Genomic DNA, 16,665 nt, shown 5'->3' with positions numbered 1-16,665 from the left:
CCGGGGCAAGGCAAGTAATTTGCGCCCCCTAACCTGTGGATTTTAGCACTCGAGCCAGGTAGGGGCAGAGAGCTGCGAGTGCAAGTGCCCCCCCGATGTTGCGCCCGGTGCGGCTGGCCCCCCCTGCACCCCCCACGCTACGCCACTGGAAACACACACATTTACAGTGGTACCTCTGGTTATGTACTTAATTCGTTCCGGAGGTCTGATCTTAACCTGAAACTGTTCTTAACCTGAAGCACCACTTTAGCTAATGGGGCCTCCTGCTGCTGCCATGCCGCTGGAGCACAATTTTTGTTCTCATCCTGAAGCAAAGTTCTTAACCTGAGGTACTATTTCTGGGTTAGCGGAGTCTGTAACCTGAAGCGTATGTAACCTGAAGCGTATGTAACCTGAAGCGTATGTAACCCGAGGTACCACTGTACACAGCAGTCTCACATGCAGCCATGTGTGAAATCGGGCTGAACCTAATGACCTGGCATCCTAACATGCAAAAAAAGTAAAGGTAAATGTAATGGGTTTAGGGGTTGCTCGTGCGTAAGTTGCCGCCACTCCTGGCTAGGTTACCTGGTTAACCCTTTCTGACTGAACAGCCTCCAGCATCATGACTGTCTCAGTCGCTGGCAGAATCCGTCAGTGGGCGTTTCTTAAACTTTTTCCAGCACAAAAGTTCCTTGACGCCAAGTCTCCTCCTACTCTCCCTGCGTGGAAGTCTTCTGCGCAGGGAGGGTGTGGGCAGTGGAGTACCCGTACTCTCTCCGCTGGTCTCCGGCGAGGAGTCTTGGAGCCTCCTCCCCGATTCCCCCATCTGCCCCCCTTCTCTACTGGTGTTACACTGATTTCCTTCCCCAGCAGACGGGCTCCCTCTCTCCCTACTGGGACCCTCTCCGCCATCCCTTTGGAGCCTCCCCTCCGCTTCCAGCTCCGATGGCAGTTCCCTGACAGTAAAGGACCCCTGGACGGTTAAGTCCAGTCAAAGGCAACTATGGGGTTGCGGCGCTCATCTCGCTTTCAGGCCTAGGGAGCCGGCGTTTGTCCACAGACAGTTTTCCGTGTCATGTGGCCAGCAGGACTAAGCCGCTTCTGGCGCAATGGAACACTGTGAGGGAAACCAGAGCACACAGAAACACTGTTTACCTTCCCACTGAAGTGGCACCTATTTATCTACTTCCACTGGCATGCTTTCGAACCACTAGGCTGGCAGGAGTTGGGACAGAGCAATAAGAACTCACACCGTCTCGTGGATTTGAACCGCCAACCTTCTGACTGGCATGCCCAAGAGGCTCAGTGGTTTAGACCACAGCGCCACCCGCATGCACGTTTTGGGGTATGTACTGTTTAGGGAAGTTTTCAAAGTTTGATGTTTTATCGTGTTTTCATTATTTTGCTGGGAGCCGCCCAGAGTGGCTGGGGAAACCCAGCCAGATGGGCAGGTTATAAATAAGAAAAGGACTATTATTGTTATTAATCACATACAGTAATTAGCACAACATATAGTGTTCTAAGCAAAAGCGCTGCTGGCAACTTTTAAGGGGAAATGTCCCAATAAGGTAGTTTCAGATAACTACCTAATTTTTATTTTTTTAAAAATGGGTTGGGTTGTTGTTTTTCTCCTGTTGGTACCTATATATTGACAGCCCTATTTTCTGATGCTCTTAGCCACTTTCCTCTCCCAGTTGCAAGAAGCCCTTTTTGAACAGGTCAGGAAGCACAGCAGCCGCATCACGTCTGAGTGGCTCGGAAGATTTCAAGTTCAATGTGTTGCGCTTTATATAATGGAAGGTGCCTGGGGAGGGCACAACCACACAAGGCAGCTGAGAAAGCTTTCAGTTCATCAATTAAGTTGGTTAGATAGCTGTAGGTGCTGCGTTCAGGTGTCCTTTCCCACTATCCCAGCGATAGGAAGTCTGTGGCTCTCCAGAGACCGTGCACATGACCTCCTATCATCCCTGACCATTGATCAGAAGCAGCTCACTTGAGCAGGGTGCAGCCACAAGGCTAGCTTCCTAGCAGATGAGTCGCTGTTGCTTTCGACATTCCTTAGCATGTGGGGCTTTTAATCGAGCTCCTTCTCCCTACAAAGCCCAAAGTCGTTTGCCTTTCTACTGAGGATACTGCTATGAGAACAGCGGCAGTTTGCACTATACCGTACCAGTAGCAGCATCACTCCAAGCGCCAGGCAGAAAACCATAGGCCCTGTCAGGTCCGTCTCATTCATGATGCTGCCATCTGCTGGCTTCATTGGGTTGAGGACGGTTAATGTTTTTTGCCAGATGTGATCGAAGTTGATCCCCAGCTCTGCAACGGAGGAGGGGGAAGAAGTTTCAAAATGGTTAATCATCCTAAATGAAAAACCTCACTGCAATAGCTCGCTTTAGAATAACAAAACAGTCGGTTGGCTGTAGGCAAATTATTCTAATGATGCATGCGTTGTAGCCAAGACTTAATTTGGAAGTATTGATTACTCAGTTAGGCAAAGGAAAACTATGTGAACCAGATCACTGACAGGAATAGCCCTGTTGAATCAGGCCAATGACCCATGTAGTTCAGCATTTTGTTCCTGCAGCAGCCAACAGAGACTTCTGGAAAGTTCACAAGCAGGACCTGGGTGCAACAGCCTTCACTGCATGCTCTGTTTCTCTTGCACCCAATACAATACGTGGATGAAATTGGACATCTTCCAATGCGAATGTTGATGGATATGCTCTTTATATCCATGCTAGGTAAAGGTAAAGGGACCCCTGACCATTAGGTCCAGTCGTGCCTGACTCTGGGGTTGCAGCGCTCATCTCACTCTACTGGCTGAGGGAGCCGGTGTACAGCATCCAGGTCATGTGGCCAGCATGACTAAACCGCTTCTGGCGAACCAGAGCAGCACACGGAAATGCCATTTACCTTCCCGCCGGAGCGGTACCTATTTATCTACTTGCACTTTGATGTGCTTTCGAACTGCTAGGTTGGCAGGAGCAGGGACCAAGCAACGGGAGCTCACCCCATCGTGGGGATTCGAACCGCTGACCTTCTGATCGGCAAGCCCTAGGCTCTGTGGTTTAACCCACAGCGCCACCCACATCCCATATCCATGCTACTTTTATTTATTTGATTAATGAGCTGCCCGTGCAATCCCATTGTACAAGAAGATATTGCATTGTTTTCATAAGGCAATCACTAATTTTGGCAGACAAGAAAGTGGCTGTAGTGGACACCTCACTTCGGAGTAGGTGGCTTTCAGGATTCAGTAACATAAGCTTTGTCAGAGTCATTGCAAATGGAATCCCTTATCCAGACCTTGTTCAGAGCAGAAATGAATTTGCTCTCCGCCACAATAATGAGTTCCATAGCTTTACCGCAGTACAGTGGTGCCTCGCAAGACGAAAAGAATCCGTTCCGCGAGTCTCTTCGTCTTGCGGGTTTTTTCGTCTTGTGAAGCAAGCCCATTAGCGGTTTAGCGGATTAGCGCTACAGTATTAGCGGCTTAGCGGTCTTAGCGGATCAGCTGATAAGCGGCTTAGCGATCAGCTGTTAAGCGGCTTAGCCATCAGCTGATAAGCGGTTTAGCGGCTTGGGGAAAAGGGGGGGGGGGAGGAAAAAAATCCCCGCAGGAACTTGCAAGACATTTTCGTCTTGCGAAGCAAGCACATAGGAAATTCGTTTTGCGAAGCACCTCCAAAAAGGAAAACCCTTTCGTCTAGCGGGTTTTCCGTCTTGCGAGGCATTCGTCTTGCGGGGCACCACTGTATTGAAACAGTTACAAATGAACAGTACAAAATACAAAATAACACATTGCTCGTAAATAAGCAAGGAATGCGGTCTGATATTCTTTTCAGTCATTAATACAGTTCAATAATTTTCCTCTCTCTCTAATGAGATCCTATGGAACCATCTTGCTTGTTCACTATCTCTGATACGCTGAGTTCTCAGGTTTCATCTTTTTGCTGTGAGAGATCTCTGCTTGGGTTTCTGGGATGAGCCATCAATTAGCCTTAAACACTCTCCTTGCCGCATTTGCTAAAGACAAACACCTCATGCCTAATGCAAACCTCTCTGCATAGCATTTTAAATACAACACAGTCAAACGTAGCATTGCATGAATATTAAGCTTATACTATTAAAAGGCCTGTTCAGAGCTTGCAGGGCAGCAGTTGAAGAAGGAGCAAAAAGGGTTTTCTTGTGTGTGTGTGTTTCTTTGTGGCTGATTAGCTGCTCTCCCTGTGCAAAGGTCAGAGGGGGCAGGGTTTCTGTTGAGGCAGGTGATTAGCTGTGGGAGGAGCTTATCAGAGCTTGCAGGGCAGCGGCGCGCACAGTTTGATCCATCTTTTAGATTTAGGGGAGCTAGTCTCAAACATTTGTTGGGGGAGACCTAGGTTTTTTTGTGGGGGGAGTTATTTGTCCTGTCTTCACGCTTTTTATGATGGAGGACTGCTGTAGCCACCCCCAATGACATGTTCTCAAGATGGAGGGGGAGGGAAGAGCTGCAGTCGCCTGCGGTTCCTGCGCAATGTTTGCCATCTTGCCAAAGGTTGCAGGCAGCTTTACCTGCAGCAATTGCATGTTGATTGCCCTCTTAGAAGACAAAGTCCAGCAACTGGAGGAACGTGTAGCTACACACCAAAGAATTAGGGAGCTGGAGCTCTTCTTGGAAGCAACAGAGCACACCGTCTCCACCAAGGAGGAGACAGGGAACTCCCCTGAGAAGGAGGCTAGTTCACCAACACAGGAGCCAGATATATGGAGAAACGTGACTCAAAGAAGTAGGAGGCCCAGGGTTCGCTCTGATTGTTTAGAAATACACAATCGCTTTGAGGTCCTCTCCCCTAGCATGGAAGACGAAGAGCAGACTCCATTTGAGGATCTCTCCCTCATTACAGTCGATCAGGTATATGAAGACGAGCAGCAAAGTCAGTCCTCAGGGAATGTGCAGGCGACCTTGGAATGGACAGCTCACGGAAGAACCCCGACCAAACCTAAGAGGAGGCGTGTAGTGGTGATAGGGGATTCCCTACTGAGGGGAACAGAAGCAGTGATCTGTGGGCCTGACAAGATGTCTCGGGAAGTGTGCTGTCTCCCCGGGGCTAAGATCCAAGATGTAACTGAACGACTGCAAGGAATCATAAAACCCACTGACAAATACCCCTTCCTCTTGGTTCATGTGGGAACCAATGACACTGCAAGCAATAGCCTCCAGAAGATCAAAAGAGACTACGAGGCTCTGGGCAGGAAATTGAAGCAATTAAATGCAAAAATTGTCATCTCATCTGTCCTCCCAGTTGAACGACGTGGCCCAGGGAGAGAGGGAAAAATAGTGGAAGTGAACAGCTGGCTTCGCAAATGGTGTAAACAGGAACGGTTTGGATTCTTAGATCACGGACTGCAGTTTCTTGAAGATGGACTTCTGGCAAGCGATGGGCTGCACCTCACAACAGTTGGGAGAAATGTTTTTGCCAAAAATCTCAGAAACCTCATCAGGAGGGCTTTAAACTGACTAATGTGGGGGAGGGAGACAGTGCTCCTGAAGGTAGGAGTCTATCAATTGATGAAGATGATCATCCAAATGTCATAGACCAAATGGAGCAAACAGCACGCAGACCTAGTGGTGGGAGGAAAAAATCCTTAAATAAGAGACACAGGGGAATGATTAATGGACTTCAATGTCTGTACACTAATGCGCAAAGCATGGGAAATAAACAAGATGAGCTTGAGCTCTTGGTACAGCAAACTAAATATGACATAATAGGCATCACTGAAACCTGGTGGGATAAGTCCCACGATTGGAATGTAATAATGGGGGGATACAATCTATTTCAGAGAAACAGACCAGACAAGAAAGGAGGAGGAGTGGCGTTATATGTCAGGGATGTGTATACCTGTGAAGAGATCCAAGATTTAGAACCTCAAAGCCAAAGTGAGAGCATTTGGGTCAAAATTAAGGGAGAGAAGAATAACAGTGACCTCACTGTGGGAGTTTACTATAGATCCCCAAGCCAAACAGAGGACATAGATGATGCCTTCCTGGAACAGATGGCCAAGCATGCAAAAGGAAGGGAGATAGTAGTAATGACTTCAATTACCCGGATATTGGTTGGATGTCAAACTCAGCCAAGAGCATAAGGTCAAACAGATTCCTCACTGGCCTTGCAGACAACTTCATTGTCCAGAAAGTGGGAGAAGCAACAAGAGGAACAGCCATTTTAGATCTGGTCCTAACCAATGTTGATGACCTGGTTAGTGGGGTAGAAGTGGAAGGATCATTAGGCGCGAGTGATCATGCTCTTCTGAAGTTTACTATACAGCGGAAAGGAGCAGCCAAGCATACTAGGACTCAATTTCTTGACTTTAAGAAAGCCGACTTCATAAAACTTAGGGAAGTGCTGGGTGAGATCCCATGGACAGTAATACGAAAAGGAAAGGGAGTTCATGATGGCTGGGAGTTTGTTAAGAGGGAGATAGTAAAAGCACAACGTCAGGCAATACCAATGAGACGGAAACATGGAAGGTGCCTAAAGAAGCCAGGGTGGCTATCTAAAGAACTTTTAACTGAGTTAAGATTAAAAAAGGATGTGTACAAAAAATGGAAAAGGGGGGAAACCACCAAAGAGGAATTCAAACAAATAGCCAGCACGTGTAGACACAAAGTCAGAAAAGCTAAAGCACAGAATGAACTCAGGCTTGCTAGAGAGGTTAAAAGCAACAAAAAAGGCTTTTATGGGTATGTTCGTAGCAAAAGGAAGAACAAAGAAACAGTGGGGTCACTCAGAGGAGAAGATGGTGAAATGCAAACAGGGGACACAGAAAGGGCTGAACTCCTCAATGCCTTCTTTGCCTCAGTCTTCTCCGATAAAGAAAACAATGCCCGACCTGAAGAATTTGAAGCAAATGATCCAGCAAAGGAAACACAGCCCAGAATAACTAAGGAGATAGTACAAGAATACTTGGCTAGTTTAGATGTATTCAAGTGTATACAAACTTGGCTAGTTTAGATGTATTCAGGGCCAGATGAACTGCATCCAAGAGTATTAAAAGAACTGGCAGATGTGATCTCAGAACCACTGGCAGTCATCTTTGAGAATTCCTGGAGAACAGGCGAAGTTCCGGCAGACTGGAGGAGGGCAAATGTTGTCCCTATTTTCAAAAAGGGGAAAAGAGAGGACCCAAATAATTACCGCCCAGTCAGTCTGACATCAATACCAGGGAAGATTCTGGAGCAGATCATTAAGCAAACAGTCTGTGAGCACCTAGAAAGGAATGCTGTGATCACCAATAGTCAGCATGGATTTCTGAAAAATAAGTCATGTCAGACTAACCTGATCTCGTTTTTTGACAGAATTACAAGCCTGGTAGATGAAGGGAACGCAGTGGATGTAGCCTACCTTGATTTCAGCAAGGCATTTGACAAGGTGCCCCATGATATTCTTGTAAAGAAGCTGGTAAAATGCGGTCTTGACTATGCTACCACTCAGTGGATTTGTAACTGGCTGACTGACCGAACCCAAAGGGTGCTCATCAATGGTTCCTCTTCATCCTGGAGAAGAGTGACTAGTGGGGTGCCACAGGGTTCTGTCTTGGGCCCGGTCTTATTCAACATCTTTATCAACGACTTGGATGATGGACTCAAGGGCATCCTGATCAAATTTGCAGACGACACCAAACTGGGAGGGGTGGCTAACATCCCAGAGGACAGGATCACACTTCAAAACGACCTTGACAGATTAGAGAACTGGGCCAAAACAAACAAGATGAATTTTAACAGGGAGAAATGTAAAGTATTGCACTTGGGCAAAAAAAATGAGAGGCACAAATACAAGATGGGGGACACCTGGCTTGAGAGCAGTACATGTGAAAAGGATCTAGGAGTCTTGGTTGACCACAAACTTGACATGAGCCAACAGTGTGACGCGGCAGCTAAAAAAGCCAATGCAATTCTGGGCCTCATCAATAGGAGTATAGCATCTAGATCAAGGGAAGTAATAGTGCCACTGTATTCTGCTCTGGTCAGACCTCACCTGGAGTACTGTGTCCAGTTCTGGGCACCACAGTTCAAGAAGGTCACTGATAAACTGGAACGTGTCCAGAGGAGGGCAACCAAAATGGTCAAAGGCCTGGAAACGATGCCTTATGAGGAACGGCTAAGGGAGCTGGGCATGTTTAGCCTGGAGAAGAGGAGGTTAAGGGGTGATATGATAGCCATGTTCAAACATATAAAAGGATGTCACATAGAGCAGGGAGAAAGGTTGTTTTCTGCTGCTCCAGAGAAGCGGACACGGAGCAATGGATCCAAACTACAAGAAAGAAAATTCCACCTAAACATTAGGAAGAACTTCCTGACAGTAAGAGCTGTTCGACAGTGGAATTTGCTGCCAAGGAGTGTGGTGGAGTCTCCTTCTTTGGAGGTCTTTAAGCAGAGTCTTGACAACCATATGTCAGGAGTGCTCTGATGGTGTTTCCTGCTTGGCAGGGGGTTGGACTCGATGGCCCTTGTGGTCTCTTCCAACTCTATGATTCTATGATTCTACTAGTGATCCAACAAGCCGAATGCAGCCTGTCAGCTGCAAACATTGGAAACCTCTCAGCATTTTTTTGCGGGGGGGGGGGAGGCTTGGATGAATTCTAAGCTGAAACAGGCAAATTTGGAGAGATTCTAGGCTCTTCCGAGTTGAAAAAGGTATTCTGCAAGGCGTCCTATGCCAAATCGGGCTGCTCTCAAAGCCTCAGGGCTGCCTTAAGCCACAGAAACCCCAGAAAGCACAAAGAGCTTGAAACACTCTAGCCCTGTCTAAGCATTCTGTCTTTGTGTTAAGCAAAATGTGGGGTTTTTTTTGGTGGGGGTGATGGTGAGAGAAGCAGGCAGATCCAGTCATCCTTCACAGTAGGCTTAGATTCAATGGTTGGCTAGATTGGGCAGTGGACAAGGGTTCCTGGGCTCGGAAAGGCCCCCCCCCCCCAGCCCCTCACAAAACCTCATCACCCTCCATCTTCTCATCCAACACCTGGCCTCTGAGAAAGAGGCAAGTGGGTCCTTTTTTGCAGTCATTTTGGGTGAGATGGCCAGGAAAATGCCTGTGCATTTGTAACACAGACACATGTTTTCCTAGGAAAGCCTTATTTAACAACAACAACAAAACAACAATAACCTGAAGTTTACAAATGTATTTCTAATCACTATGCCAAACTCCAGTGGTGGATAACAAATTCTCCTAGCCAGCTTGCTTGGAAAGATGTGAAGCAACAGGGGCGGCAGAAGTGTGTGAAATTACCCAAGCTCCCAGCAAAAATAGCATTTTGCTTCTGACATTTTCACAGTCAGGGTGGTTCACAGTCAGTGGTTCCCAAATCGTGGTCTGTGGGATCAGCCATGGTCAGCGAGCTTCGTTCTGATGGCCTGTAGCATGTGCACACTAAATATTCACAGTGACTTTTAATTGTGTTTTATTGCTTATTTTATTTTTTTTATATTTTAACATTGTATTTTATTGCTTTACAATTTGAATCTGGCGGGCTGCAAATTGTAATACAATAAAATGCAATTTAAGAAATAAAAGAAGCGATAAAAATACAATTAAAAATCGTAAAGCATCTAGCACAGCACACGGCAATTTCTGCAACAGGCAGAGGAATTGTTCAGCAGAGTGTCGGCAATTGTCCAACGGTCTGTGGGGGAGGGGGGAGTTTGGTTGCCAAAACTATGGGGGGGGGGAGAGAGAGGGGAGCATGGTCCAGTCAGAACTGAGGAACCCGCAAACTCATGAACCATCTATGAACAAGCCACTGTCTCTCTTCCTAATCAGATTGCAAGGATAGAATCTGGAGACTGTTTAAGCCACTTGTGTTCCTCCCTGGAGGTTCATCTTAGGCAGCTTCCCAGCCTTGGGTCCCTGGGCGTGGACTACAACTCCTATGCTCCTGGGCCAATGGCCATATTGGCTGGGGATGATGGGACTTTCTGTCAGGTTTCGGGGAATCTGAACCCTCCCACGCTAGCAGCCAATAAGCGGAGAAACAATAAAAGATCTTTGTTGTTGTTTAGTCGTTTAGTCGTGTCCGACTCTTCGTGACCCCATGGACCAGAGCACGCCAGGCACTCCTGTCTTCCACTGCCTCCCGCAGTTTGGTCAAACTCATGCTGGTAGCTTCGAGAACACTGTCCAACCATCTCGTCCTCTGTTGTCCCTTTCTCCTTGTGCCCTCCATCTTTCCCAACATCAGGGTCTTTTCCAGGGCGTCTTCTCTTCTCATGAGGTGGCCAAAGTATTGGAGCCTCAGCTTCACGACCTGTCCTTCCAGTGAGCACTCAGGGCTGATTTCCTTAAGAATGGATAGGTTTGATCTTCTTGCAGTCCATGGGACTCTCAAGAGTCTCCTCCAGCACCAGAATTCAAAAGCATCAATTCTTCAGCGATCAGCCTTCTTGATGGTCCAGCTCTCACTTTCATACATCACTACTGGGAAAACCATAGCTTTAACTATATGAGCCTTTGTGGGAGTTGAAGTGTGACAGCATCTGGAGAGACACAGAGTGCCTGGCATGCTCAGGTCCATGGGGTCACAAAGAGTTGGACACGACTAAATGACTAAACAACAACAACAATCTGTGTCTCTCCAGATGCTGTCACACTTCAACTGCCATCAGCCCCGGCCAGCATAGCCAGAAATCTGGAATGATGGGAGTTGTAGTTCAGTAACAAACAGAGAGCCATAGGTTCCCCACCCCTGAGACAGGTAGATAGACTTGGGGGTCACTTTTGTCCTCTTAGGGATCAAATGGAGATAAAAACTGTGCATTATTTAAATATATGTGAAAAGGGTAGACTCTAACAGGGGAGTCCTATGGAGTGCAAATACACAAAGCACATTCAAAACACATCCCGCTCCCCACCAAAAAAGAATACTGAGAACTGCAGTTTAAGGGCGCTGGGAATTATAGCTCTGGGGGGGGGGGTAAATTACAGTTCCCGGTACATCAGAATGAGATGCAAATATTTCCACTAGGCATTTCATGTACAGATTTTTTAACCTTTTTCATTATTTAAATCTAACACAGTTGATGTTGTTATGGTAATCTATAGTATGTCATAGTTATAGGAAATTTATCAAGTTTTGCCTTGGAATACGCTGCCTTTGGTTTTTTTTAAAAAGCTGGCAAATTTATTACTAGATATGTAAACAAGATTATAACAAGTGTTTATTAATTATAGGTACCTTAACATGATATCTGATTATGCAATATAAATATAGAGGGAAAGGCAATGCTATGAAATCTGAATATGAAATTTATTGTGATGCTGTCATCTAGAGGCAGTAAAGTACATGATGTATGTGCCATAAAAATGAGTTACCACCTTTATTTTCCATGCAAATTGTAGTGCTGCCCTTTCAAATATAAACATGTGTCTGTGTTACAAATGCAAGACAACAAATTAAACAAAGCTCTCCCCTCCAACCCCAAGCTTCTGATTTGATAGCCTAAGATTGAATATTGCTTTTAAACATACTTTTTACCTAGGATTTTGACTGTGCTGTGATTAGTTAAATTACTATTCTGGACCCAGAGCAATTGAAAATGTGTGTGTGTGAGTGGTAAGTTAACACATACCAAACTTCAATAAACTTTTCTCTTGCTTACATTTATTCATTTATAAGAAAGGGAGTTTTAATTGCAATTTATAGTTTGATATTTTGGACATTACGAAATGTCTATTAAGAACATGTGATCTGCTGCTTAATTTTAACATGAAAGAAGGTGCCAAAATGGAGTCAAGGAATGGAGTAAAATCTGGCTTCTGGCCTGCAAGCGGTGTAGAGCATGGGTAGGCAAACTAAGGCCCGGGGGCCGGATCCGGCCCAATTGCCTTCTAAATCCAGCCCGTGGACGGTCTGGGAATCAGCATGTTTTTTACATGAGTAGAATGTGTGCTTTTGTTTAAAATGCATCTCTGGGTTATTTGTGGGGCACAGGAATTTGTTCACCCCCCCCCCAAAAAAAAATATAGTCTGGCCCTCCACAAGGTCTGAGGGACAGTGGACCGGCCCCCTGCTGAAAAAGTTTGCTCACCCCAGTGTAGAGGGTCAGAGCTGGCCAAAAACATTTTCAACTGCTGGAGGTGAAAGACAAGATGCTCCCTCCTCACCGATCCACATGCACAAGTCAAAGAAACTGCCATTTGAACTGTGCTTTAACCACAGAGCCTAGGACTTTGCCGATCAGAAGGTCGGCGGTTTAAATCCCCGCAACGGGGTGAGCTCCCATTGCTCGGTCCCTGCCCTTGCCAACCTAGCAGTTCGATAGCACGTCAAAGTGCAAGTAGATAAATAGGTACCACTCCGGCGGGAAGGTAAACGGCGTTTCCGTGCGCTGCTCTCCTTCGCCAGAAGCGGCTTAGTCATGCTGGCCACATGACCCAGAAGCTGTACGCTGGCTCCCTCAGCCAATAAAGAGAGATGAGCGCCGCAACCCCAGAGTCGTTCGCGACTGGACCTAACCGTCAGGGGTCCCTTTACCCTTACCTTTTAACATTGCTAACAGGATAGCATCTTCCATCACACCTGAGGGCAGCCGAATAGGTTAAGGGGTGCAGGGCAGCTCAAGTGGCACACACAACACTGCCATCTAATACTACCTGGACACAACTCCCAGCCTTTGAGCATCTGCTGCCTGAGGCCACACTCTGCCCAATGACAGGGCCGGCTCTAGGAAGTATCACTGTGCGTTGTTGTGTGGAGAAATGTCAGCTTCCCTAGTTGGGAAGCCAGAAAAAGGGTAACATTCCAGGCAGGTCGTTTCCCCAGCCTCAGACGAGTTCCACCCTTCATTTAGACAAGTTCTTGTTAGTAATATTATAGGGAAGGAAAATAAATCACTTCCTTGACACCGCAGAAATTTGCGGTGAGTATTAAGGGATTCAGCTCCACGTATAAGCCGCCAGAACATGGGGAAAGTGTAATTAAGCGTTTTAATTCCGTACCTTCTAGCAAAGGCGGTTCTTCATCAAAGCTGTCAGGGTAAGCGCTGTTAGGCGGGAACTCTGAAGTGAACGCCGGTTGAAAAATCTGACCTGTGTACTGCTGAGAAGATGAAGCCCTTTCTGGAGAAGCAAATGCATCTGGTGGTGGCGAGGCAACTGCCCAACCTCTACAAGGAAGACAACATGGGGAACGGAGTCAAAAGCACTGCTACTGGAGTGAAAGGGCATCTTCCTCAAAACAGTGAAGTATGAATTGGGTCTAAGCAGGGGTCGACAAGATCACTCCTGCGGAGGCATGGGCTGGATCACTCCCGCGGAGATCCTCTGTGGGTCGGGCTGGCGCAGCACAACACCAGAAATCGCTTCTGCGCATGCCCAGATACCAAAAATCACACCTGCAATTTTCAGCATCTGGGCATGCACAGAAGCGATTAATTTATTTATACCCCACCCATCTGGCTGGGTTTCCAGCAAAATATTAAAATACAATAATTCATCAAATATTAAAAGCTTCCCTAAAGAGAGCTGCCTTCAGATGTCTTCTAAAAGTCAGATAGTTGTTTATTTCCTCAACATCTGACGGGAGGGTGTTCCACAAGGCGGGCGCCACTACCGAGAAGGCCCTCTGCGTGATTCCCTGTAACTTCACTTCTCGCATGGAGGGAACCACCAGAAGGCCCTCAGTAAAACCTCTGTGTGCTCACCTCCTCACTGTGCCCTGCCAGTTCCTCCTGCTCCTCATCATGGCTGGGTGGCCGCCACTCAACCCTGCCAGGTACCCAGTGCTCTGATCTGCTGGGCACTCTCTGCCTCTTGTTCCTCCACTGCTGCTCCTCCACTCCCCTTGCCGTGACCCACAGTGTGGCCCAACCACCAGCAGTGTGTCAGGGACCATGGCTGCAGCAGCGGAGGAGCAAGAGGAGGCAGCGAGCACCTAGCAGTGGCGATTGCCCGTGAGCCTGCTGCCCTGAGACAACCACCTCACCACGGCTCATAGGCAAGCCAGCCCATGAAAAAGATGCGCTTTCTTTAGCATTTGGAAATTGGAGAATGTGTCTTGTTGGCCTAGGAAGGAAGGAAGGAAGGAAGGAAGGAAGGAAGGAAGGAAGAAGGAAGGAAGGAAGGAGGGAGGGAGGGAGGGAGGAAGGAAGGAAGGAAGGAAGGAAGGAAGGAAGGAAGGAAGGAAGGAAAGAAGGAAGGAAAGTAAAAAAATGCATTGCTACAACTGTGTTCAAGAAACGTGGGGATTAATATTGAAAAACTATTGGTGGGATCTTGTTCTAAATCTGTGTTATTACTTCTTCTTTTTTTTAGGTAAAGGGACTGTAAAGTACCCTAAGCATACATTTTAATGTTTTTTTGTTTTATTATAAGTGCAGCCAACTGATACGCCTCATAAAATTCTCAAGGCTGGAACACATTTTCACATTTTTAACAAAAGGGGGGAAACAATTAAATTGTGTTATTAATTGCAATTGAAATGCAATGTTAAAATTAAATCAGTAAATTTGTTCTATTTCAAGCACTTACTGTTTGCTTCCATACTCATTTCCAGGGGGTTCAGGCCTGCTATAACCTTGCTCTTGGTTTTCAGCGATGTAATCTGACTGGTAAAAATCTATATCAAATTGCTCAAAGTTTGACATACTGAAGAGAAGGAAGACAGGTTACTTTAGCAACAATGTAATCTGAAATACGGCAAATGTTTGATATGTGTGCCTTTTGGAACAGAAGCTGGAAATCCAGGTTTACTTATATACTGGGCATTTTCTCTGGAATTAAAAGCATTTATTCCGTTAATTTTACAGTGAAACCAAATGATGCTGCTGCTAAACTATTGCGTTCTATAGCAAGTCTATAAAATCATGGGCACAGCAGAGAGGTATTTTTCTCTGTAGAAATGCTAGTGAAACTGGCGTTCAATTTACTATATGTAGACTCCGTAAAGTAGATATATTTTTCATAGTTAACTTAGCACTACAATTTATGGCGATGGCCCCTGGCCCTAGCTGCTACCTTAGAGCTCCCCCCCACTCTTTAAAAAAATATTAAACAAGTTAATTGAAAATAGAATTTACCTATTCTGCAGGTAGGAGAAAGAAGTCAACAATAAAGACTTGTCATCAATGCCATCTCTACTTGCTGCTGATTCATGGGCCAGAATTGAGCCCTTCCCTTGTGAAAGGAGACTATTGAGGTCCGCCAGGAAGGTCCTGCAGCCAATCGGAAGCCGCGCCTTGGTTTTCGGAATTCAAATGGACTTCAGGAAAGGATTACGTTTGAGAACCAAGGTACGACTGTAAGCTTGTCTAGGAGAGGGGAGGTGGAAGGACTTATAGAGTCCGCTTGTTTTCCGTTTAGCTATGGGTCTCTAGTCAGAAGTGCCACTGAGTTAATTAGGGCTTACTCGCCAGGAAGTGGGTACGGGACTGCATCCTAACAAAACAAAACAAAAAATAAGAACTGCCATCCTGAATAGGGGCAAATGTCCATGTCATCCTGTTTTCTTACTGATATGGTACCAGCAGGTTTAGGATGTGTGTAATGGGGCAATAGGGAGGTGGGGAAGGGTTGTGAGTGATTCACCCACCAGCCTTGTATCTGCTCCTAGACCAGTAGAGGGCTAGAGAATGTCCAACTAGGCCTCTAAATCAGGCGTAGGAAACATGTAGTTCCTCCAGATGTTGTTGGACTCCAAATCCCATCAGCCACAGCCAGGAGGGCAAATTGCAACGGATGATGGGAATTGTAGTCCAGCGACTTCCCAGCCTCACTCTATCAACGAATAAAGTAAAAGAAAACGTAAACCCATGCAGGAACAACTTTCTAAGAAAAACTTTAAAATGTGATCAGTATTTCATTGGGAGTTCTTTTAAAAACAACAACACAGAACGCATTTTGTATTTACAAGTGCTGATTGATATCCTATAATCAAATCAATCTGCTTCAGCCTGATGCCTTCATTTATCAAAAATACTTAGCACAACAATTATGCCATATAGCAACTCTCTTTCCTGCTAGTTAACAAATCATTCATGTTTCCAAATTTAGAAGAAAATCTGATTTATTTTTAATAAGTCTAGTAAATTAGGTTTTTTTTATTAGAAATGTGACATTTTCTATAAATTATGTGCACATAAAATTATGGAAGTACATAATAATTCTTAAAGCAACCCTGGAATATATTTTCTAATTTAATTTTCAGTACAATTTTAATGCTTTAAAATGCCTTTAATATTTCTCAGATGTACCCCTCCCCCAAAAAAAACCCCCCACCCCAAACAAAAGCCAAGCTGTTGCTATCAATTACTTGAGTGTGTCTAAAAGGTGCACAGCTGGGACTTAGAACTACTCCTTCTAAACATTTAAAACTGAAGGCCCATACCTCTTCCTACCGTCGATGAAAATTCCCTACTATAGATTCAGCTTACATGCAGAGAAACGAGCCAAGCCTTCTGGTGTCTTCAGCAGGGTGATCTTGAGCTATTTATAAAGTCCTAAATTTGGCTTTCCAACAGATGCATGACAGAAAGACTTTCAGTGCCATGGACATTATTTCCAACATGATTTGTCTGGTAACAGAGCTAATAAATTTACCAGAAAGTAGACAAGGCTCTTTACTTTCAAACAGTATTTTTGCTCTTTGAATACTCATTTTAAAAACCTAGCGAGTCCCAGAGAAGGACATGCATCTTAACATTGCACAAAA

At 45.7% G+C, this 16,665-nt stretch overlaps 1 protein-coding gene across 2 annotated transcripts in view; it reads right to left on the bottom strand.

Annotated features, from left to right (window-relative positions):
- The window catches only part of YIPF7 (Yip1 domain family member 7), a 29,479-nt gene extending 13,021 nt beyond the window's left edge, over positions 1-16,458 (bottom strand). Inside the window, exons 1-4 of one of the 2 annotated variants that reach the window (XM_081020181.1) lie at positions 16,388-16,458; positions 14,487-14,603; positions 12,957-13,123; positions 2,153-2,298 (exon numbers count right to left, since the gene is read on the bottom strand). In XM_081020181.1, coding sequence (XP_080876307.1) covers positions 2,153-2,298; positions 12,957-13,123; positions 14,487-14,602 — 429 coding nt within the window. In that variant the 5' untranslated portion in view covers position 14,603; positions 16,388-16,458. Of the gene's footprint in view, positions 1-2,152; positions 2,299-12,956; positions 13,124-14,486; positions 14,604-16,341 lie in introns of both variants that reach the window. The other variant, XM_081020180.1, reaches the window with a different exon arrangement.
- Between the last annotated feature and the right edge of the window lie 207 nt (positions 16,459-16,665).

The sequence above is a fragment of the Podarcis pityusensis genome, assembly GCF_964106645.2.
Source record: "Podarcis pityusensis genome assembly, chromosome: 9".
Classification (NCBI taxonomy): Eukaryota; Metazoa; Chordata; class Lepidosauria; order Squamata; family Lacertidae; genus Podarcis; species Podarcis pityusensis.
Note: the sequence above shows the minus strand (reverse complement) of the source record. Positions and strands in the feature narration are given on the sequence as shown.